Raw genomic sequence first — 24997 nt, forward strand, 5'->3', positions numbered from 1 at the left:
AGTTCCAGAGATGATTTTTGGAACTTCGAAGGAGAAGATGGAAGTGTAGCAGGAAGGGCTAGGGAGTAACTGTCATGAATCAGATTTAAAACCTATTCCTCCCAAGTGATGTTTTGCCATTGATGAAGGAAACTTGAAATCCGTCCTGCTACCGGGCATGTATGCTCCTTGATAGTAATCAGAGCAATTGTAACATACATCCGTGGATGGAAGTCAAACAGACTGTTGTTCTTGAGAAGAGGTAGTCGAGGGAGTAACCCCTGACTTCGACTTTGGCCTGTATCTCCACTTCTTATCCGAGGAAGAACAAGTTACTCTCTTACCTGTTAACGTTCTTTCGATGGGATGGTCAGACAATGTATTCCATATCTATGACAGGTAATCACCACAGCTGTGCTGCTTCGGAAAACGTTCTGCGTCCTGCGACTATGACGTCGATACGCTGTCCTGGAGGGCTTCCTTCGAGCTGACGTCACCAGATGTTATAAGTAGGACACACAACGCCCGTAGCCTTAGTTGTAGTTTTTTCCCAGGATGTGTGGCACCAATCGTCTGCCAGTATGACCACAGAAAGCCTTGCGGAAACGAAAGCTGCAATCGCATAAGAAATTCTGTAACGGGGCGGGTAGGGAGGGAGCGATATGAATACGTTGTCGGACCATCCCATCGAAAGAACGTTACCAGGTAAGAGAGTAACTTGTTCTTCGAGGGGATTGGGTCCTCCGACGTAGTCCATATCTATGACAGACTCCCAAAGCAGTACCAACGTATGGAGGAGGGAAAAGAACTTAGAATATAGAAATTTAGAATGCCCAATTAAATTGCAGAGTAAAGGACCGCCTTGCCAAAGGCCAGAACCTGCCCATGGACAGAATCTAGGGAGTAGTGTCTTACAAAAGTATGGACCGAAGCCCATGTGGCTGCTTCACAGATGTTACAAATAGGAACACCCCTATTCAGTAGCAGTATACAGGGCAGTAGAGGCAGCCATACCCCTAGTAGAATGGGCCCGTAAGCCTACCAGAGGGTCCTTACCCGCCAAGCGGTAACATTCAGAAATCGCCAAGATAATCCATCTAAACAAAGTCTGCTTAGTAACAGCCTGTCCCAACCACCTTCCAGCGAAACCTATAAAGAACTGATCGTCCACTCTGACCTGCGACATGCGTGAAATGTAGAAACTTAAAAGCTCTCCTAAGATCCAACCTATGGAGCCTCTCCTCTTTCTTACCAGGATGTGAAATTCCAACACCACTTTCGGAAGAAAGGAAGGACAAACCCTAAGGACAAAACTGTCCTTATGAAACACCGTGAAGGGTGGCTTAACAGAAAGTGTCTGCAACTCACTCACTCTGCGAGGGGAAGTAACCGCAACTAAAAATACAGTTTCAAGGGTTAACAGTATCAAAGGACAAGAATGTAAAGTCTCAAATGGAGCACCCACTAGGAATTTTAGAACAAGGTTCAAATCCCAACCGGGCACCTAGAAAGGTGATGGTGGAAACACATTAGTGAGCCCTTTCAGAAACTGAGAAATTAAAGGAATTTTGAAATAAGAACACTCCTCAGACGAGCGCTTAAATATGGACAGCACCGCCAGGTAACCTTTAATTGTACCCACTTGCAGGCCCTTGTGGGCTAAAAAGCAAAAAAGACAGAACCACAGGAATGTCACATGAAAAAGGATCCACATTCTTAACCCTGTACCAGTCGCAGAACTTTCTCCAACGGTACAGGGACTTTGTTGCAGGCCGTCTGGCCGAAAGCAACACCTCCATCACGTCTTCAGGGAGGTCCCAATCCTTATACCTCAACCTTTCAGAAACCAAGCGTGAAGGTTGAGTATCTGACCTCTGGATGGAGAACCTGACCCCCCTCCCATGAGAGCAGATCATCTCGGTAGGGAAGACGGCGTGGAGGGCAGATGGACAAGTCGAGAAGGTCCAGGTACCACTCTCTCTGGGCCCATGCCGGAGCAATGAGGATCATCCGGGAACCGAACCTCCGTAACCTCTGCAGCACTTGTGGGATGACGGGGACTGGAGGAAACGCGTACAGCAGTGGGAAGGACCACTCCACCACGAATGCGTCCCCTAAGGCCCGCGAGCAGAACCTTTTGCACTTCGGTTCACACTGGAGGCGAAGAGATCCACTTGTGAGGTCCCCCAAAGGGAGAAGATCTCCAGGAGAATCTCCTGAGCCAGCTCCCACTCGTGAGAGATCGCGCTCTGCCTGCTCAGAGCGTCCGCCATCTCGTTTTCGTCTTCGGCCAGATGAACTGCCGAGTTTGAAATTTCCTGCTGGATGGCCCAGAACCAGAGCTGTATTGCCTCCCTGCATAGAGGAAGTGACCCTGCCCCCCCTTTTGGTTGAGGTAGTGCATGGCCGCTGTGTTGTCCGTCAGAATCAGCACATTCTTTCCTCGCACAGTAGGCAGAAAAGCCTTCAGGGCAAGCCTGACGGCCCTCAGCTCCAACAGATTGATATGGACTCTGGACTCCGACGGAGACCAACGGCCGCTGACTGTCAACTCGTTGGCATGAGCTCCCCATCCCGTGAGGGATTCGTCCGTCACAATCGTCACCTCTAGCAAGGGTAGCCAAAATGGAGCCCCCCGCATCAGATTGCCTTCAACGCCCCACCACAGAAGATCCTGGGCGAACGAGGGCGGCACCTGGACGGGGCCCAACATCCTGCCCGAGGACTGTGACCACTTCATCTTGAGAGCCCATTGCAGAGATCTCATCCGCAACCTGGCCTCTGGCACCAGAAGAATGCAGGATCCCATGAGGCCGAGCAACCTCAAGAACTCGAACGCCGGGAGACTCTGGCCATGTTGAAACTTGTGCACCATCTGCTGAATGTGATGAGCCCTCACCTGGGGAGGGAAACACTGCCCCAGGGACGTGTCAAGCACTGCTCCGATGTACTGGAGCCGCTGCGTTAGCGTCAAGGGGGACTTCTTTAAGTTGAGGATGAAGCCCAGCTTGTGAAGGGAGTGGCACTATGACTGACAGATGATCCAGGACTTGCTCGGGAGAGCGTGCCCTGATCAACCAATTGTCCAGGTAGGGGTAGACGTGAATCCCCCCTTTCCTGAGATATGCTGCCACCACCACCATGAGCTTGGTGAAAACCCTCGGGGCAGAGGTCAATCCGAACTGCAGGGCCCGAAACTGAAAGTGCGAGTCGCCTACCGCGAACCTCAGGTACTTCTTGTGCTTGGGATGGATCGGCACATTAAAGTAAGCGTCCTTGAGGTCGAGAGACACCAACCAGTCCTGAAGTTGAAGGGCCTGGAGGACTTGAGAAAGAGTAACCATCTTGAACTTGTCCTTCCTGAGGAGCTTGTTCAAGCCACGCAAGTCCATGATGGGTCTCAATCCTCCGTCTTTCTTCGAAATCAAAAGATAAGGGGAATACCATCCCTTGTTCCTCTCCGTTACAGGCACCAGTTCTATGGCACCTTTCTCCAGCAGGGATTTTATTTCCTGCGCAAGAAGCGGATCCGGACTCCTCAAAGAGAGATTCCCTGGTGGATTGTCGTGAGGCCTCTGCCGGAAAGGAAGACAGTAGCCGTGGGCTATGATCTCCAGAACCCACACATATGAAGTAATGGCACACCATTCTACAAGATGCAGCGCCAGCCTTCCCCCAGCTGGCGAAACATGGGACATGACCTCATGACTGATGTGAAACGGCTGCAGCATTGCCCGAGGGTAAAGAGGCAACTGCCCGAGCGGCCTTGTAACCTCGAGTACCTTGTTTTCCACCTCTGGTACTCCTACTGTGGCCCCTTTGACTTGCAGCTCCTCTCGATCTACCAAAGGATGAGTAATATCGAAAGGAAACTCCCCTCCATTGCTGTCTCCTAGGACGAAAAGGCGGAGGTTGGCGAACTGCAGCGCTCAAATGACTTCGCTGCACCTTTGGAGGTCTGCAACCTCAAGGCTCTCGTCAGCCTTGCTGCCAAAAAGATGTTCACCATCAAAGGGCATGTTGAGAAGCCGGGCTTGTACATCAGGAGCAAACCCCGACTTCCACAACCACGCAAATCTGCACATTACGGTGCTCGCCGCCATGGACCGGCTGACGCAATCTGCCATGTCGAGACCCGACTGAACGGATTCACACATGGCATCCTTGCCATCCTGAACAAGAGCAAGAAAGCCATCCCGTTCCTCCCCTTCGGGAATGTGTTCAGCCGCCAAAGAGACACATTTCCACAGAGTATGAGTGAAACGTGCTAAGGCAAACACGGAGTTGGCTGCCTGTAAAGCCATACCCCCTGAAGAAAACACTTTCTTTGCCCAGCCATCAAAACGTTTGTCATCCCTATCAGGAGGGATGGTAGGGTACGATGCCTGTTTTGCCGGGGCCGTAGCCTCCTGTACCACCAAACTCTCCGGAGTGGGGTGCGTAGTCAAGTAGCTGGGGTCACTACTGGCTGGATGGTATTTTTTCGGCAAAGACTTGATCACTGCCGGGAGACTCTCCAGAGCAGTCGAAGCCGCTGCCACCCTTCTTTGCAAGGCCATATGGAATGGTAATACCGGGTCAGTTGGGGGACCTTGGTCAAGGATATCCTTCAGGTCATCCTGCAGAAAATCCACTGGTGGCGCAGACCACCCCAAGTATTCCGTCACCCTCGACATAAGGCGCCGGTACGAGGACTCGGCGTGCGTACCAGGCTCAGGCCTACAGAACTCAACCTCCAGAGGTGTCCAGACCACTGGCGTCATGCAAGGACTGACGCAGGTCTTCTAGCTGGCTATGACCAGACATGGGTTCGTCAGGAACCTCTTCAAGAACCATACCTTCATCAGACCCGTCATCCACCTCAGAGATGTAATCCAGCGGCTGGAATAAATTCCATGGATGAGGTCACAGAAAAAGGCTCGAATACAGGCCTTACTGAATTCTGCAGGGCCTTTCTCAGAGTTTCCACCGGTCTCCGGGGCACGTCGAGCATGGCGCTGATGGCTTTGACACAGGCCTCGAGGGCAGAGCCCAGAGCGCGACCTTCAACAGCCTCTGCGCCGATGGCGTTGATGGCTTCCTCGGAGGCAGAGCATCGAGAGAGTCCTTCGATGGTCTCGGCGCCTGAGGCGTCGGCGTCTTCATCAAAGACCTCACAGGCTCCGAAAGTCTCGATGGCGTCGAGGACCGGGACCTGGTGCGAGCATGGCTAGAGCGATCCACCTTGTCCGACCGGAACCTCGAAGGTTCCAGGTGATCGTGACGACCGCTCGAGCCCAAAGGCGTGCAAACAGTGTCTCTAGCATGTTCTCTGCCGGCGTCTTTCGACGGCGCGGACGGAACCGAGCCCTGCGACTGAAAAATCACCATCATCTCCTTACGGAATTAATCCCATTCCGCAGGAGTGGAATGCTTGGTGTGACAAGAAACCCGCCGACGGGCGGAGTCTTCGGACGAGGACGGGGAAGGCGACCGATGACGGCGCTTCTGTGAGTGCCTCGAAGAAGCAGAAGAATGGCGGGACCCGCTCTGGGACCGAGACCCCCTGGACTTACGCCGACGATGCAGAGAGTTGCCCCTCGAACCGTCAGTCGAAAGCCCAGTGGGTTTCGACTTTCGGGGCTTGGACACCTTACCAACAGAAAGCTTCTTCTTACGCTCCAGCAAGGCCTTCGAAATTAACGCCTGCCAATCGCCACAATCGTCCGTGGCATGGTCCTCACCGATGCACCAGAGGCAGGCGATGTGCGGGTCCGTCAGTGACATCTTGGAACCGCAGTCATGACACTTCTTGAAACCCGGCGTGGGGTAGAAGAAGACGAAGACATCACGGAAATCTTCACAAACAAACTGGTTCGAAGAACCGATAGAACAACTCAGAAGCCGAGGCGCGCCGAGCTCTCCAAAGCGAACACGTTTGTGGAAAAAACGGAACTGAGGCTACGGGCGTTGTGCGTCTTACTTATAACATCCGGTGACGTCGGCTCGACGGCGGCCCTCGAGGACAGCCTATCAACATCATTGACGCAGGACGCAGACGCCAATAATTTTCCAAAGCAGCAAAGCTGTGGTGATTACCTGTCAGAGATATGGAATAAGTCGGAGGACCCAATCCCCTCGAATAATAGGATCTAGTGGTCGCGGATGAACCATTATTTCCTTGAGCTTAAAAGATTCGAAATTCTGATGATACAGCTGTTTCACTGAGGTGGAACGGAGTGATTTAGCTGCAGTAACACTTGCTTTGCATTTCTGAAGAACCTCATCAGTAGAAGAGTCCAACAGCATTTTTACATCAAAAGGAAGGTCTAAAACGTTGTACTGAATAGCCTAATGCCGGGACATGGCTGCCAAATAAGCATGTCTACGCATGCAAACAGTGCCCGTAATTGCCCTTGCAGTGGTGTCTGTTAAATCTTTAACGACCTGAAGTTGTTGAATGGCCATCTCTCTCCATTCTGAGACCCAGAAAGAGAATTAATTTGCTGCCTCTTGAGGAAGCAGTTCTGTGTAGCGATCCAAGTTTTCCCAATTTAAAATATTAAAACCTGCTAACACTATGGCTATGTTGACTTGCCTGAGTTGGAGAGAAGCACTGGCATAGGACTTCTTTTATCCAATACTGTAGAAAGAGAAGGTGCAGGACCCTTCCCCTTAGCACCCAAACCTGCTGAAACCACAGTAACGTGCACAGGAAGATTTCCCATTAGCACAAAAGGTTCTTCCTTAGGTACTTTGTATTTAGCATCCAAAGATTTAGAAATAGGAGGATCAGAATGGGGCTTACTCCAATAAGTAAAGCCATGTTCCATAACAGGCAGCTCCAAAGGTAGAGGAGACTTGGGGGTAAAAATGCAGTGGTAATGATATTACCGCTGCATTACTGCTCCACCCAATCCAGCGTTTGGTGGGAAGTGGGAGGTTTACCTCAAGCTTTTTGCTGGAGGTAAAAATCTCTCCTTTCCGCCCATTTGCGGCGCTATAACCGCAGCACAAATTGCGCTGCGGTAATAGCAGCCAGCATGCCCATGGAGTCCTATGGACTCTTTAAAAAATGGGGACTTACAGCCTTACTGCAACTCGGGATCTGACACTAACAGCGCCGGACCGAGTTGCAGCAATGCTATTTGCGTTGGCGGTATCTCATCGGGATACCATAAAGCTTGTGATAGAGCCCTTGGTCTGTTGAGAAGTGTGAAGGGTCAGAAATGTGAGGCAGACAAGAAGATAAAGGTTTTTCACAAGAAGCCATTTTATTAAATAATAAGGGTGTAATAAATGCCTTGCGTTCCCTAACCTAATGAGAAATTCCCTACCTGTCCAACTAAGACAAAAGGAAAACACTCTAATTAAAGGTATCTGTCCCTCACACATATACATACAATAAAATGATGCAGGTATCAAATGGCTGCTTAAATGCATTTATATAACAGTTATATTCAAACATATATCCTTGCAACCAGGGTTGGACCCTCTTCCCTGTGGATTAATTCAGGATTTTCCAAACCAATGTTCAAATCAAGAAAGATTTTTCAATAGTCAAGTTCCATAGGTCTTTCACTTGGCACTTGAATTGTCTTATTGCTAAACAGGCTTCATCACTCTTCAAAATGATTATCACAGTTCCACAGTTCTTGCTTGAAAAAAAAAAGATTTTGGCTTCATACTTGCAATCAGTATTCAATACAATTTCTCTTCTTTGGAGAACAACTTCTTCTTCATAAACAATAAGGTTTTGTCAGGATGGCTTTTCCATAGTTCATCACAACATAATGATGGACTAGCCTGCTTTTACCACATTACAGTGCTTCGATATCTTCTTCCTGGTCCACTAACCTGCCAGGACTAACCACTAATAGTCCCTTTCCTGGTGTACTTGCCTGCCAGGATAAAACTCCTACCACTACTATAAGTACGCTCTGGTGAGGCTGTTTTAAACTTTCCACAGTTCAGTTCTCAATGTGGAAAAGTTAAATCAACAATTGTTTCATCAGTAAGTCACAACACATTGACAATGTCTCTCACTCTGATTCGTTTGCCCCAGGCAATGCACATAATATTCCTTTCCCCCTTGATTATTATTACAAGGAGGGCTTCCAATGGCCATCTTTGTTCTCCCTTATTTGCCCTTCTTTGGTTTTGGCAATACTGATTTTCCTTAATTGCCTTTCCTCGGCTTTGGCAATATTGGTTCTAATTTTCTTGTATAAATGATCTTCCTTTTAAACAACATTCAGTTTGTTTGAATATTCTTTCCTTTTGGCTTTGGCAAAGGTGGTTGCAATATTCTTTTACCCTGGGGTTACATAATATTCCCTTTTGGCTTTGACAATGGTGATTACAAAGGCAAACTCACCGGTCTTTTTGTGTGCATCCAATAAACCCACTACTGCTTTCTTCTTCGGGTTTGCACAGGCACTGATAGCTCCGGTAATGTTTCTCTTGCTTGCTCCTTATGTAGCTGAGATAGATTTCACTGCTCCGCTTGCACTCTGGGGAACGGTACTAAGTGAAAAAATATTTTTAAAAAGAACACAGCAGTCTTTCTAAATCAGACTGCCACCCCCCTGCCACACACAAGTGTGCGCGTAGAGGCTGATAGGCACGTCGGGACCAGGAAGAGCCGTCGCGGGAGAACAGGCACATGTTTACGTGTGAGTGTGTGTGTGTGTGTGTGTGTGTGAGTGTGTTGCGGGTTTGTGAGTGTAGTGGGTAGTGGTATTCTAGGGTGGGGAGGCATGGAGGGGCAGCTGAGAGAGGGGTTTGGGAAATCCCCGAATATATGGACATCCTGGAAGCGAGGGTGGGTGGGAAAAGGGTTCTTATATATATTCGCTTTTTGCAAACCGCCTAAAAGCGTCGGAAGAAAATCTTTTTGTTAGGCGACCTACAAAAAGCAAAAATATGACACACACCACAGTCACACTCAGCAACACCAGGAGAGCTCCTCTCTCCCTTAGGGCTGGCAGTTTTTGAACCACTTCCCACTGCGCGTCCTCTGCAGTCTACAGGGCTTCCGACCTCTGCAACTTTCATAAAACGGCACCACGCTTTCAATACAGCGGCAGCTCTGTCTTGTTTCTCCTATCTCTGATGCTCCCACTGCTACTTTCTAATGGCCTGTACCTGAGGGGGTTTTAAATGTTTAAAAGAATAGTGTCTTCTCCATCAACTGAAACAGGGGTTGGTAATGGATCTGGTACTTTGGGATAGGCTCCCGGAGGAGGTTCAGGAAACCCCATTCTTTCCTTGATGCATTGAGCTAAAACTTCCAGAAATGTCTCGGACAACATAATCTCAAGGACTGTGTTTGTAATATCCTTAGCCATATCTGATGGTTCGATTTGGGTTTCTTCTAATCTGAAAGGAGATGTTGAAGAGTCAATCTTGGATGACTGTTGAGAACGATTGTAAATGTTGAACACAACAGGCCTGGATACCTGCATATTTGTCAAAACCAATTGTGGAGCCAATTGAGCCCTTGGATCCTGAAGAGGTTCCATCAAAGTCTCCTCAGCGTCAGTAGAAAATTGGGGAAAAATGCCTGCAATCCCAGGCCTCAATGGAGTACCAAAAGAATTCAACAGATGGCACTGTGAAGTATTTTGATGAATCAAGTCCGAAATCAGGCTAATATGATCATTCTGATTCTTTGGTGTAGATGCCGAAATTGTGCACCTGTCTTTACAAGATTTCCTTCTTTTGTGCATCTTTGGAGAGGACGGTACAGAGCTCCGTTTCGAATGAGAATGATCATCCCTCTTATGCAAGCTTTTCTTTGTCTTCTTCGTTACGAAGGAACCCAAAGATTCAAATGCCGTAGCCGAATTGGGTACCTGGCCTGTCTTCGGTACTGAGGACTCGAAGATTCAAATGCGGTAGACAACGTGGGTACGAATGAATTTACCCTGGAGGCTTGTTTGGCTAATCTTGCCTGTACGGATGATTTCCGAGGCAGATGAGATCTTTCCGAATACCGTAGTGATTTTGTCAGGGGTGAACAAATCTACTGGTACCAGGCAGATCTTTTCAGATCCTTTCCCACCTGGAGGTACTAACGTTTTCCCACTAGGAGGTACTAATATTTCCCACCCAGAGGTACTTGCAGGTGTAAGTTCCTGGGGTTTCCCCCTAAACAGTCCTGTGAAGACCACAGAACTAGGATAGGGGTCATCACCTGGGTACCAAGGGCAGGTGCCGAAACACATATCCCACCTGCAGGTACGGTCTCGCTCTTACCAATGTCGGCCACCTTGCTGGTCATTACGAAGTCTTTGGTCATCTTTGGTACTGGTCCCAGCCGTGAAATGGAAAGAAGATGACTAAGCAGAGACCACAGATGAATTCCACAGCAGAGGACACACAAAGTCACCGGGTGATGGATACCCAGGCATAAGACGCAGGCATCATGTGGATCGGCCGCTGAGAATTGCTTCCTACAACGGATGTATTGCTTGAATCCCGTAGTAAAAGGGAGGCACTGCCCCAGAAAAGATAAGTCATAGAGCGCAGCAAATTCCGACCTGCCGAGTAGGTGGAAAAAACAGGAACTTGGTGTGGGCAGTTGGTCACGTAGGGGTAGGGCTGGCACAGACATGGACATACATGCAACGTAGTCTCACCAACTCAAACTTCTTAAAGGGGCAGCTATCTTCTTCAGTCAGCTTTTTCCCACCCGCCTGTGGATGCAGACGTACCCAAACAGTTGGGAAGGAGGGAGAGCAGGACATAAGAGAAATATTTTTCTTTCTTCTGCAACAATGCTGAGGTAAACAACCCCCATTATGAGTCATGCTCACACCAAGTGGGGTAGACCCACAGATACAAACTTGCATGTAACTAAATGAAACTGACTCATGTTGTAGATGAAGAAGGAAAAATAAACGAAGCCCATTTTCCCACTCTGGTGAACGTTGCAGGAGTTTCAAAGTTTTAACTTTCCCACTATGAAGAAATTACACATGTACCAGACAGCTTTACAGGCTTACTAGAAGGTTTTCTGACTTTTTAATTCACATGCTAGGCAAGTAGAAGGGCCCCAGGGTAAATCAGGCACTGAAGACATAGCTCATTGAAGCAGGGAAGGAGTTCCCACACATAACCAGACCAGTTCTAAAATCCAAAATGGCGAGACAGGGCTTGAAATAAGGTTAGGAAAGCCTCATTGAAGCCCACATGACACTAAGCACATTTTCCAATCACAAAACAGCCCAACCCGTCCAAGCACAGCCTAAAAGGGAGATCACCCTAGAAAAAACAGCGAGTTCAGTTTGGCAGTGTGACACATCTGTGAAGCAGGTGGAGCAAGATGTTTGAAGAGGGTTTGTAAGCTAAAGGTGTGCTGGCAGAACAGCTGGAGGTGAAGCTCGGAAGTTCGACTTAGAGGAGGAGGAGGCTGCAAGACGATTTGGTACTAACTGTAGGGGAAGAGAGATTGGGGAAGATGGAGAGGTTAGCAAAGGCTAAGCGAAAGAGCTGGAGGCCAGAATGAGAACACTGAGGATGTTGGAGGCAGAGGTGGTAGCATCTGGAGAGAGAGTCAGTTTGGAGGTTGAAGGATCATCTAAAGTAAAGTACAGAAGAGGCATATCAACCCAGAAGGCAAGGTAATTTCAACCCTGGCACACAGAGAACATATAACATTTAACTACTGGAAAGGTTTTATAATGAAGATAAAACCAATCTGAGCAATCTCTTTATATATATCTTGACAACATCTTAATTACTTTATTATTACAAATCAATCAACAAAAAATGGTCATGGAAATTGTGGACTAGGAATTGCATTACCTAACAATAAAGCAGCTTCAGTGGATGATCAAATGTAATCTGTCCGGAATTTTCTGATGAATTATCTTTTCTACTATTAGGTAGTTAGCACACAATTCAATAAACTGTGCATGTATTAAAGCCAACAGAGTTGTGTTTCCTGAGAAGGGTGAAGACCTATAATTTTAGTAAACTTACCAGACTCTTTCTCTACTCAGTGTAGATGGTGGCATCTATAACAAGGTACCTGTGATTGCCCCATCTATGCTAAAAACATATGAGTATCGTCAGAAAAACAATGATTAATCCAGCAGCAAAATACAAGAAATCAAACAAATATGGCTACTAATTTTCAGACAATGCTATTGCTTATTACTACTACTAGCTATGATTTTATTAGATGTTGAAAAATTCTTGGACTGTGTAAGATTGAGTTTTCTTTTAGCTACACTCAAAACATATCAGTGGCCTTCAAACAATGATGCTGCTCTACTGGGGGGCCCGAAGGATGTCCAGGGGGGCACATAGATGAAGGCTCATCTGTTCAGCTTCCCAAGGAAATTCAGAAGAAAATGTTTAGGGACACTCATCTAGCTATTCCAGGATCTTGCTCCCTCCACAATTGGAAGTGGAGAGCACTCCGGCCATTTAGATCTTGGCCCAGAGGGGAAAAGGTGGGCTACATATGGGGTTTTCCCCTCTATTCTCCTCTTCACACATGGGCCCAGGAAATGAGTGATAAAGACGGTGAAGGACACAGAGGGACCAAGCCATGGGCACTGGATTCAAACCTCCCCTCCTCAGGGACTGGGAGATCTGAAGACCCCAGACCACAACAGAGAATTTGGTAGAAAGCTGGAAAGTCCTGCAAGACTGGAGAATTGGCTAGTGGAAAATAACTTTCCTGGACACTTGAATCTAGATTGTTGCACTGCTTTTGTGTTGAAGATGGGCGTCATGCACTGAAGTTCTCCCCTCTCCCTCTCAGCCCCCCGTCCCCTCTCTCTGCGCTCTCCCTCCATAGTGATTCCAATCTTCCCTATTTTCTCTAGCTGCTACTCTATCACCTTTTCAATCTCTCTTTCGAAGTCTGGAAGAAAAAAGTTCAAGAAGGATCTCCTGGCCTCCATTCCAGGCCGGCCCATCACTGACACCTATGTCAACGCTTCTTCCAGACAGACTGTCACTGACACCCTCTTTGTCGTTCCCTCTTCGGACCTTTGGATTCCCCATATGGACTCATTGCTCTCCCCTTTTTCTTCCTCACCCATTAATGGTGGCACCTGTTGGGAAGTACTCTCGGCATACTTCAACAAACAATGTATAGTCTGGGGTAATCCTGAGAAATCAAATAATTACTGTATGTAATTGTCGATTATGGATTGCTGGTCCGAATAAAGTTATGTTTTATACATACACATATTTCTTTTTTTTATATTCAGCGTCACAACTGCAAATATTATTCAAAGCTTTCGAATCCCTACTTTTTCCCTACTTTTTCATATTCACTATCATTGCGCGAAACACGATCCTGAAAAACCTATCAACACCGGTGGCATTTTGGAAATTGATAAATAGCTTATCAGTCAACAAGACCCCAAAATCATATTATGTGCTGTTCAAATATCCCTTGTACTCAGTTACCTCACGTGGAAGCAATCTCTATCCATTTGCACTTCTACTCCCAATACCTAAAAACATAGGCAGACACACAATTGATTCTACACCTTATTGCAATTTTAAATCCTCTAGGTGTGCTTCCTCCTCCAGCGTTTCCAGCAACACCGTGTGTGAGAAGCACCAAGGTTAAGGACTAACGTATTATCACACTCTCACCAGTGCAGTGAGCATCTTTTAGTGAAATCCCTAATTTCACCAGTCCCAATCCAAGTCATGCCAACCCTGTTTTCAGACTATATCCAGTATGTATAAAGATATGTATTACTCAAATCGATATTTACAGCGTGTTGAGTCCTCCAGAGGTTTGGATATTTTGTAAAAACTCTTCAATGTATGATTTAGCAAATTATACACAATGGTGCTGCTTCGGTATACGTTGCATTTGATAAGAGACTACAGGCCTCGATGAACTCTGCTAAATGATATAAGCTAAAACAAAACATTTCAAAACTAGTGGAATTTGGAGGAAATAGACTACAAAACAGACAAAATGACCTATGGATATGTGTTTCTGGCAGTGGAAGACCAACCTTCAGCATTTAAAATAAAATACCTGTACACCAATTCTCACTTAAAGAGGTTAGTTAGTCTATGCTGTAAAATAGTAAGTAATGACTGGTTCATATGTAACTAATGTGGTAAATGAATGTTTAATGTATTTGCATGATGTAATATGTTATGGATGGTTTACTTTGCTCCACCTGGTTGAATATTCATTTGGTTTCATGCATCCATTAGATCATTAGGAGGACTCCATTGAGATCAAGATACCTGCGCTCTCAAATTATCTGTATAGATCAACTCACCTCTCTAGATTTCAGGTGGTTGGTGAGAAGATGCTCCTTCACTAACTGATGCTCTCCAATAAGAGACAATACTTCTAGCTCGTCTTTTGTATGTTTCACCTTCTCAACCGCTTCCAGAAATTTGAATACTTTCTCTGTCTCTGCAGATAGCTCCTGGTCCTGGTATGCTTCCTGCACATCCTTCCATCCCTTCGTGACATATTTGATTATAAGAGCAAGATCTATAAGGAAACAGAAGAAAAAAGAATTGTGTGTCCAAAAATGTTATCAAAGAGTGCTGAACAATATCAGAGGAGCAACTGAGCCATGTCATTCAGAATTACGTGATCGCTCAGCTGCTGTACAGTATTAGAACAGCTATAGCTTTTCAGGTTCAGAATCTCTGTAACTAGGTAGGGAAAAACCTCATAGAATTAGGTAAAAACATGTGTGGGCTTCCAGCATGGCTATGTCTATGTATACATGTTCTAATCACGTACAATGTTTTTGACATCAAAAGACGATCTGTGGATAGTAGCCATCATTTTACATTTCCCTAGTTTATAATGCATGCTTTATTTTTTGGATCTTTCAATATCTATTTACTGGCATTTTAGATTGCAACAGCTGGCTATAATGTGTGGTATGAGGCCATCAAGTAAGTGGACCCTGAGCCACAGATCAGTGCCTCTTACGAGGACAAAAGTGACTGACCACACTTAAGCCCGCCTGATAAGGACTCTAATGCTATGATAGTGCTAGATGCCCGCAAGGATCTCGTGCGTGTTAAGCCTAGCTGAGTGGCAGCTTGGAAGAGCCATCATAAATTGCACCTGCACACCTAGTGTGACTATTACAAACCAAGTAGAAAAGACAAAGATGTTTTAGTGTCACCCAGTCTGGGGTGGAAAGAATGCGAGAGAAGGCCTACAGGGGGCATAAATGGGAGCCGCTCTCTGAATATCCAGCATGCACGGCAGGTGAAATTAACATACAGTCTGTGTTTAACTAAGTAGAAATGAGCCTCTGTGACAGAGTTGGGTGAGCAACTCACTGCCCAGCACGGTGTGACAGGCTCACCATCTCCCACTCATTGGAAAACAATACAAAGAAGAGCAGAAAAGAACAGCTTGGGATCTAATAGAAGTTAGAGACGGCATTCCAAGCTCCCTTATTGGTTATTAGAATGTTAACATGCTTGACTCTATCCAAGCTCAGTAATATATTTGTTCTAAACTACTAAAAGGTTATTCCTTTTCGACGAGTTTAGGTCTGTGACATCTTGACATCCCTTTTGGTTTTAGTTTATACTTTTCTAATGAAAAAAATACTGGTTTGCTTTAAGGATGCCCTAGAAGAATGGCAGTTCTATATGATCTTGATGAAAGAACAAGAAGAAACGTATTGTTAGTACGGTAGGCAGATGTTTTTCAGCAATTAAGTGTATTACCAATTCTTTGAACCTTCTATAATAGCGGAAAGAACTGAAACTACAAAAAAAAATGAAAATGTTAGGTGAAAAACAGCACAGATCTTTCACATCCCCGTACCACAACTTCTACAATCGGTCTGCAGAGAAAAGCACTGGTGGTAGGAGACAGACACAAGTGCAAGTGATGTGCCACATAAACGCATGACAGAGCGTTAAGCCTGGCACAATGTTCTTTGTTTAAATGAATGCTTATTTGCCATGTATGAAGGACATAATGCCCCATAATTATAGAGAAATATGGATACGAATTAGGATTAAGGAAAGCAACCTGAACACTTTACTGATATAATATGGACATGAAAGCAGGGAGGACAATAGCTGTAATAATAGCCAGAATTTGAAACTGCTTGGATTAGGAGCTATTTAGCTCCTGGTTATAGCCTAGGACCTCCTGGTTGGCTTGAAATAGCATCAATGAGCTACTTTTGGTTCCCTAGGATAATTAGTACCATATAAACATACATATCCAACATTAAACTGTTGTGCTTGGGAATGTGTATAAAGGAGCTGCGATGAATACGAGGATGTCATCACTCTTCTTTTTCCTGGCTTAGCCTCCCCCTATGTGACCAGGGGACGGCAGCTGCTACCTGTTCCTGACCCTGGGGGTGTGTATATGAGGGAGCACCACCTGGGAGGAGGTGACTCTCAGGGAGACTTGATGGCAGTCTAGTTGTTGAGAAATGAGTAAATGAGACCAGGATGGTCACAGCTGACAGCAGGCAGGAGAAAGGAAAGCTGTAGATACCGAATCACCTTTCAAACCATAAGCTTGCTGAGCACCGCAAGCTTACGGTGGTAGGGAGGGGTGCCGTGGCAGAGGTCGGTGAGGTGGACCTGACGATTGAATGCAGTAGGCAAGGTGTGAGCAGTCCGCCGCTTACAGATGGAAAGCCGTGGAAACAGCGCAACACGCAAACTGACACCACAGGACTGCAGCGCTGGATTAGCCAGCGAACGCAGAACAGCAAGGCAGAGAGGAACGAAGAGGCACAACAGACAGCCGGCAAGCCCTGGGAAGAAAGTAAGGTTACCGGGTTGTCAGTGAACAAAGGTTGCTGTGTAGCAAAAACAGAAATAGCCGGTAAACCTACGTATGGGTTACCGAGTGGTTAAAAAAAGGGAAACGCTTCCTGAGAACAAAATCATTAGAGAAGTGTGATGAATCTGATGGAGTCATCACTCTTTTCCCAACTGGGACCTCTCTCCATGTGGCATGGGGACGGCAACCGCTACCTTATCCTGACCCCGAGGGTGGCATTATGGAGGGAGGATCAAATGGTGGGAGGCAGCCCTTGGGAGGGTGTCATGACATCATCGGACAAGACCTGGTATCCCCTTTTTTCTTTTAAGGATACCCCTGCCATTCTCCATGCCTTGATGGCATATTGTCATACCTCACCTCACCCAGCTAGGAAGGATCATGAAAACACCACCATAAGTTCCTTACAATACCGGTGAGTGTAAAGAAGGAAACACTCATACCGAGGTGCTCCGGGAGCTGGAAGCAGGCATATGTAAATGCAAAACAAACTGAAAACTGTAAGAGTTGGTTTTGGAGACCGAATTGAGGGTTTTTGAATGCTGTACATGCCACAAAGTGTTATCAGTACTTTTAAGATTGCAACAAGTATTATTGAATACCGAACTAAAGGAAAGATATGAAAAGTATATGACAATACAGCAAAAGTAAAAAACAAGTGATGTGCATGTATGAACAAAGTGAAAAACAAGTGATGAGCACTCATGAACAAAGTGAAGAGTATTTATGAATAAGGTGAAAGCAGGGTGGATGAAAAAGATTAACACCACAGAGTGACTTGTGTGGAATACACGTTGTGGCAAAGCCAAGAGACTGTCAAGGGGAATAAGAATGGAGTGTCAGCTGTATTGTATAACAATTTGCTGAAGTGAATGAGAAAATGAGCAATCTGTGTGAATGATTGTGTCACGCCGACCACACGATCTAGCGTTCTCCCTGCAAGGTCACGCCCCTCCCCGCACACAACTTCCATCCGTCCTGCTACCCGACATACACAATCTGGCACACGTACCCCTCACTTCCGTCACAGCAGGTCACAGCATGTTAGGACCGGCATTTACCGCCCTTCACGTCTATGGCAACTGAACTGGAGGTTGTCTCCACATCGCATCGGCTTGCGCCGATTGCGGAGAACCGCGCATCACTGCGCGCCACAGATCCCGTGATTCCGTCTCCTAGCAACGACGCAACGCTTCTGTTCCACACACATCATGTGACTTCTGCCGGTTGGATAAAGGATGCCCGGAAACAGAAAGCATTGCTTCACAGCTGTCTCACCAGGGTTACGTGTCGCTCGTTCTATGGTTTAAGGATTACTGGAACTGCTTTCGACTACGTTTTGCTTCACGGATTGTCTTGTGCTTGCTCCCATAAACTGCTACGGACTTCGGATCACCTGTTGCCTGACCACGCTTTGTTTCACGGATTGTCTTGTGCTTGCTCCCATAAACTGCTACGGACTTCGGATCACCTGTTGCCTGACCACGCTTTGTTTCACGGATTGTCTTGTGCTTGCTCCCATAAACTGCTACGGACTTCGGATCACCTGTTGCCTGACCCCGCTTTGTTTCACGGATTGCTTGCGTTTACTCCTATAAACTGCCACGGACTTCGGATTACCTGTTGCCTGACCATGTGGTGCTCTAAGGACCATTATTGCCTACACTCTCATTCTACGGACCACGTGTCACTCTGAATCTTTGGTCCCATGCTAGGTGTTCACCTATCCCTGCCTCCTGCTTTGGCTTTTCGGTTTGGGGTCCTGTTCCTTTCCCATCATCTGGGTCTACCTCACGCTCACAGGTAAACAGTATTTCTTATACCTACTTTCTGCTTCATTGTCCTGCCCTGATTATAACTGCATTACAACTTGCTTTTCAGCGCTCCAGTGGTTTTTCCGGCTGTCCCTCAACCCAGGCTAGATGGACTTAAAGACCATACAGACAGTATTTCTGGTGTTGTCTGTGTGGTACTTGGGGATGGAGGGGTTGTTCATACTCTGCACGACCATCAAGTCTGTAACAGACTGTGAAGCCACTCGGCCGTCCGGAGTATGAACACGGATCCCTCCGCCGGGGACCCAGTGACCGCTTTGATGCAGGCAGTGGCAGCCCTTAGGACCGACATGGCCACCGCCACGGCCGCCATACACCACCGTCTTGACACCTTACAGAGTGCACATCATCCACTACCCGCAGACACTGAGTTCGGGTACCCAGCCCCCCCAGATCAGCCTGCCCCTGTTCCGGTCCCCGCACCGACTCCTGTTTTGCTTCCGACACCTGTTCCCTTAGCTGCTCCAGAACGCTATCAGGGTGACCCCCGGAAGTACCGTACTTTCGTAAATCAATGTAAGCTCCATTTTTTGTGCAGACCCCTTGCATTCCCTGATTCTGTCACAAAGGCTGCTTTTCTGTTGTCCCACCTGTCTGGGGTGGCAGCCACCTGGGCAAACCCGTTTTTGGGAAACGACCATCCAGCATTGTACGACTTTAACCTCCTCATAACCGAAATGGCCAAAGTCTTTGATACCCGCTATAAGGCCCAATCAAGAGATCTGGAGCTGCTAGACCTCACACAGGGTAGGCAAACGTTGATTGAGTATATCACCCGCTATAACCAACTCGCTGCTGAGACTTCCTGGCCAGAGGAGAAGAAGGCGATTGTATTCTATCGCGGTCTGTGCAACGCCATGAAGGACGCCCTTTCTGTGGTTCCTGCCCTCCCCTCGGTTTTCACGGATCTAGTGTACCTTGCACTACAGGTGGACGCTAGGAGATCCGAACGGAGGGCGGAAACAGCATTTAGCAACCAATCAACCCCGCCTCCTTCCTCTGCAGCTTCCGAACCTATGCAAATAGGCGGAACCCGAAGCCCGGTAACACAATCCGAACGAGAACGTCGGAGAACCAACAACGCCTGTTTTTATTGTGGGCTAAACGGGCACTACGTAAGGGAATGCCCACGGCGGCCCAAGAACAAGACACCGGGTTTTCAGAAGGCTCGCCCTTGATCCAGGGGGCATCGGCGAGCCCGTCTACGACCCCCACTGAACCCGCCTTCGGTCTCATCAGACCGGTGGTGGTCCAAGCCCTTTTGAAACCCACCAGGGAAATCATCCACACTGTTCAGATCGTGATTGATTCAGGGGCCACTGGCTGTTTCATCGACATTGCATTAGCCCACTGTCTCAATCTGCCTCTGATTAGAAAAGAACACCCAGAACCCGTACATGCGGTTGACAGCACGTCCTTGTCTTCCGGTCCGATCAAGTTCCAGACTGCACCGTTGGATGTGGTGATACAGAGCACCCATAGGGAAACCATATCGTTTGATCTTATCACCACGCCACAGTTCGGTATCATTTTGGGGATACCCTGGTTAAGACATCACAACCCTTTGATTAATTGGGGTACAGGACAAGTGACGTTCGAATCGGAGGTGTGCCAACATTTTTGCCTTTCGGAATCTGAGTCACTCTCATCTCCCGCCGCGATCCTTGGTGCTATGGCTTCCTCCCGTATCAGTGATGTAGTGCCTGACACTGTGCCCTCACATCTCGTGGGGGCTATTATGGCAGGTATCCCTGCTGATTATCATGATTTCCATATGGTCTTTGATAGAGTCACTGCGGAGGGGCTACCCCCACATAGACCGTACGATTGCCCCATTGACCTGCTCCCGGATGCACCCATTCCTAGGGGTAGGATTTACTCATTGTCACAGTCGGAGGAAAGGGCCTTAAAGGAATATATCCTCCAGGCCTTACGTCTAGGTCACATCCGTCCCTCTTGCTCTCCGGCGGCCAGCCCTATTTTCTTTGTGCCGAAAAAAGAAGGCGATCTGCGCCCATGTGTGGATTATAGACGGTTAAACTCCATCACCATAAAAAACAGATACCCTATTCCGCTCATCTCCACGCTCCTTGACAGGTTGACAAAGGCAACCATTTTCACCAAGCTGGATCTAAGGGGGGCATATAACCTGATCCGCATGAGGCGTGGAGACGAGTGGAAGACGGCGTTCTGTTCCCGACAGGGACTATTCGAATACACTTTGATGCCCTTCGGGCTCTGCAATGCCCCCGCTACGTTGCAACGGTTCATCAACGATGTATTCTCTGACATCCTGGATACATTCGTGGTGGTCTATTTGGACGATATATTGATATATTCTTCCTCTTTGAAGGAACATGTCGGTCATGTCAGAGAGGTCCTCTCTCGCCTCAAGAAGAACGCCTTGTTCGCCAAGCCCGAGAAGTGCTTGTTCCATTCAAACGAAGTTGAATTCCTGGGCTTCCATATTTACCCCGGCGGGATATCCATGAACCAGTCAAAGCTCCGTGCTGTCACAGAATGGCCGGTTCCCGGTAACATCAAACAACTCCAGTCCTTTCTCGGTTTTGCTAATTTTTACCGGCGATTCATCGCCGGTTTCTCTTCTATTGTATCACCATTGACCGCCCTGACCAGCCCTCTTGTCCCGTTCACCTGGACCTCCGTACATCAACCGGCCTTCGAGGCACTTAAATCCAGGTTCACTACTGCTCCTGTCTTGCAACACCCTGACCCTGACCTTCCCTTCGTTCTGGAAGCAGACGCCTCCTCTTTCGCATTGGGTGCTGTGTTGTCGCAGCCTTGTCCAACCACGGGTAGTTTACATCCAGTAGCCTACCACTCACGGAAGTTCTCCGTAGCTGAATCCCATTACACAGTAACCGAGAAAGAGTTATTGGCCATCAAAGACGCCCTCCAGACGTGGCGGCACCATCTCATGGGGGCTAGGTATCAAACGGTGGTTTATACGGACCACAAAAACCTCCAAGACCTGGCCTCCCTGAAATGCGTGAACAGCAGACAAGTGCGTTGGCACCTATTCTTTGCTGCATTCGACTTTGTGGTCAAGCACAGGCCGGGTCTCATCCACGGCAAGGCGGACACCCTATCTCGTTCTCCTGGTGGGGAACCACTGTCCTCGTTTCCTGATACTCTGTTAGGAAAGGGTCATGTCATATGTTTGTGTACGCCATCTCCACCCATGCTTAATGCCATTAGACAATGGGTCTCCCAAAACCCACATGCACTCACTGAATGGGAAATTACCCTCCAGGAGGGATTGCCGTTTGTCCAGGGCAAGCTGTTTCTTCCTACGTGCGATGTACGTAACCAGGCGCTTGTCTGGTCTCAAGATGCTGCTATAAATGGCCATCCTGGGCAACAACGCACCCTAGAACTACTGCAATGTTGGTGCTGGTGGCCGTCAATGAGAAAAGACATAGAACACTACGTAAACACCTGTTCGATCTGTGCCCAGTGCAAAACACGCAGAGGACGACCTCTGGGGTTGCTCCTGCCGTTGCCCATTCCCCCCAGGCCTTGGCACACCATCTCCATGGATCTCATCACAGACCTACCCCGCAGACAGGGCTACAACACCATATGGGTGATCGTTGATTCCTACACCAAGATGGCCCGTTTCGTTCCCTGTACGGGCATCCCCTCAGCTCCAACCCTGGCCCGCCTGTTCTTTAGGTCAATATTCTGCCTTTTCGGTCTGCCACAAGTCATCATATCAGATCGTGGGACTCAATTCACGTCCTGTTTCTGGCGTGCCCTTACCAAGCTCCTGGGTATTGATGCTCACTTCTCCTCGGCCTATCACCCAGAAAGCGATGGGCAGACCGAGAGGGTGAATCAAGCCCTGGAACAATACCTGCTCTGTCTGACCCTCCAGTACCAAGACTCCTGGTTCAATCTGCTCCATCTCGCTGAATTCGCTTACAACAACTCCCAACATACAGCCACTGGTTTCTCCCCTTTCTACTGTATGTATGGACAGCATCCGCGTACCCTGCCGCTCCCTGATTTCTCCTCTGCCACTCCAGCTGCCAATGCCTGTGTGCGCGATCTGGCCGGGGTCCATGCGCAAACTCTGGTTCACCTCCGTGAAGCCCAGACGGTGATGAAGGCTAAGGCGGATCGGAGGATAACCGTGGCACCGGAATATCGTGTGGGCGACCGGGTATGGCTGTCGACTCGACACTTACGGATACCTGGTTGTCGGAAGCTGTTTCCTCGTTTTGTGGGTCCCTACAGGGTCGCCAGGGTCCTGAATCCTGTGGCTTTCCGCCTTTCTGTTCCTCCTGCTTGGCGAATCCACCCGGTATTCCACACTTCCCTCCTCAAGCCCTACCTTGCTCCTACTCGTGTCCTTGCTCCGCCCGCTTCTGTCTCTGCGTCCTCTCTGGACGTATATGAGGTCAGTGCGATACTGGGTTCCCGTTTCCACAGGGGTCGCCTCCAATATCTGGTGGACTGGCTGGGGTATGGTCCCGAGGACCGCTCTTGGGTTTCTTCCCGGGATATCCGGGCTCCGCGGCTTGTTGCGCGTTTTCATAGGGATTGCCCTGCTTGCCCACGGGGTCGTGGTCCTTTGAGGGGGGACTCTGTCATGCCGACCACACGATCTAGCGTTCTCCCTGCAAGGTCACGCCCCTCCCCGCACACAACTTCCATCCGTCCTGCTACCCGACATACACAATCTGGCACACGTACCCCTCACTTCCGTCACAGCAGGTCACAGCATGTTAGGACCGGCATTTACCGCCCTTCACGTCTGTGGCAACTGAACTGGAGGTTGTCTCAACATCGCATCGGCTTGCGCCGATTGCGGAGAACCGCGCATCACTGCGCGCCACAGTCTGTAACAGATTGAAAAGCCTGGATGATTACAAAGTTGAACTGGAACGGTTTTTGAAAGCCAAGAGATTTGAACTGATTGTAGCTTTGAAGCTGGAAGAGCTTCCTTCTTGGGGACGGGACACCATGACTTTGTGAACTTGGTTGTACTCTTGGGCAACGGAACCGCAAAGCCTTTTAGAACTGTTTTGAACTTGGGGAAAGGGAGGTTGAAACGTAAGTCAGAACCTGGAAGAAGCTCAGAACCTCATTGTAACACTGTTTCTTTTGTTTCTGATATCTCTACACATTGTATATCTTTAGTTGTGAGGGCAGGTATAGGTTCTGGACACAGACAGACTTTTGAGGTGAACTTACTGACACAGACACGAGTACTAGCAGTCAAGAAGGGTCTGAACCCGGCAGAGGGAGATCCAGGGGTGAAGCCCTCATCCGAGTACTGACAGTCAAGAGAAGGCAGAGCCCGACTGAGGGAGATCCAGGGGCGAAGCTATCATCCAAAGTTCATTAAGAAAAGAACTGACATATAAATTGAGGATTACGATACGTAAAGGGTCAGTTTCCAGAAGAGGGGGTGCCCCAGGGTGAAACCATCACCCTATCTGAACTGTGGATAACAATTGAGAAGGGTCAGCACCCAGAAGAGGGAGAGCCACGGTGAACTAATATCACCCTAAGGAACTTTCATTTGGTTAAAGGGACTTTGGTTTTTGTTATCTGAACATGCCAGGCCCTCGACGGCAAGAGACTTTCAAAGGAAATGAGACTTGGCCATCGATGGTCTTGAGAGCTGTCAAAGGAACTGTTGTCTGGTGCTGGAGAAGCCAGACACTGTACTGAGCTCCAAGCTCCCATCTTACCCTGTGCACAAACTGTGGGGAAGGGAGACCCAGACTACCGCATACTGACATATATAGAACACTACTTTCTTTTCTTGAGAATTATCACACACCTCTTTTTGTATTAGTTGTAAGGTTTGGCAATAGATTTCTTAGTATAGGCCTTTTTATTTGACATGACGCAACTAGGACAGCCTTATGTTTCGTTTGATGGTTGACATTTAGGTTTAGATTAGGCGTTTTCCCAACCTGCATACAGCATTTCATTGTTCAATAAACACCTTTGAACTGTGATCACTTGTGTCTGTCTTACTTGTTGCCACCATGAGTTCTTCACACTGCGCATGTGGTTATGGATGGAGATAACCCTGTGTCATACAACCAGGAAGGAACATATTGGTAAAAGTTCTTCAAAATTTAAATAATGGGAATTTATGAGTTAGTATGAAGAGTGCGAATGAGCAGTGTTCTATAATTTTTCATTTTTATTTTTTTTATTTTGTGTAGAACCATTTAGACTTTACCACGGGATGGTGTAAAAAAGAAAAAGAGAAAAAAAGAAGATATATAAAAAAAAAGTTCTTGCGAAAAAAAGTAAAACTTTATTTGTCATTTTCAAGTCCTGAGGAAGAGAGACATCGGCTCTGGTGGAACTAGATGATAATTCTGTTGAAACTAAGTGATAAGGCAAATTCATTAATTAAAAGTAGAGG

At 47.6% G+C, this 24997-nt stretch overlaps 1 protein-coding gene across 1 annotated transcript in view; it reads right to left on the reverse strand.

Moving 5' to 3' along the window:
* Positions 1 to 24997, reverse strand: part of RO60 (Ro60, Y RNA binding protein) — an 820045-nt gene that overhangs the window by 433705 nt on the left and 361343 nt on the right. The window contains exon 3 of the mRNA XM_069641073.1: positions 14235 to 14455. Coding sequence (XP_069497174.1) covers positions 14235 to 14455 — 221 coding nt within the window. The remainder of the gene's footprint in view (positions 1 to 14234; positions 14456 to 24997) is intronic.

This window comes from Ambystoma mexicanum, chromosome 1q (genome assembly GCF_040938575.1).
Source record: "Ambystoma mexicanum isolate Mex_15411 chromosome 1q, UKY_AmexF1_1, whole genome shotgun sequence".
In the NCBI taxonomy this organism is placed as follows: Eukaryota; Metazoa; Chordata; class Amphibia; order Caudata; family Ambystomatidae; genus Ambystoma; species Ambystoma mexicanum.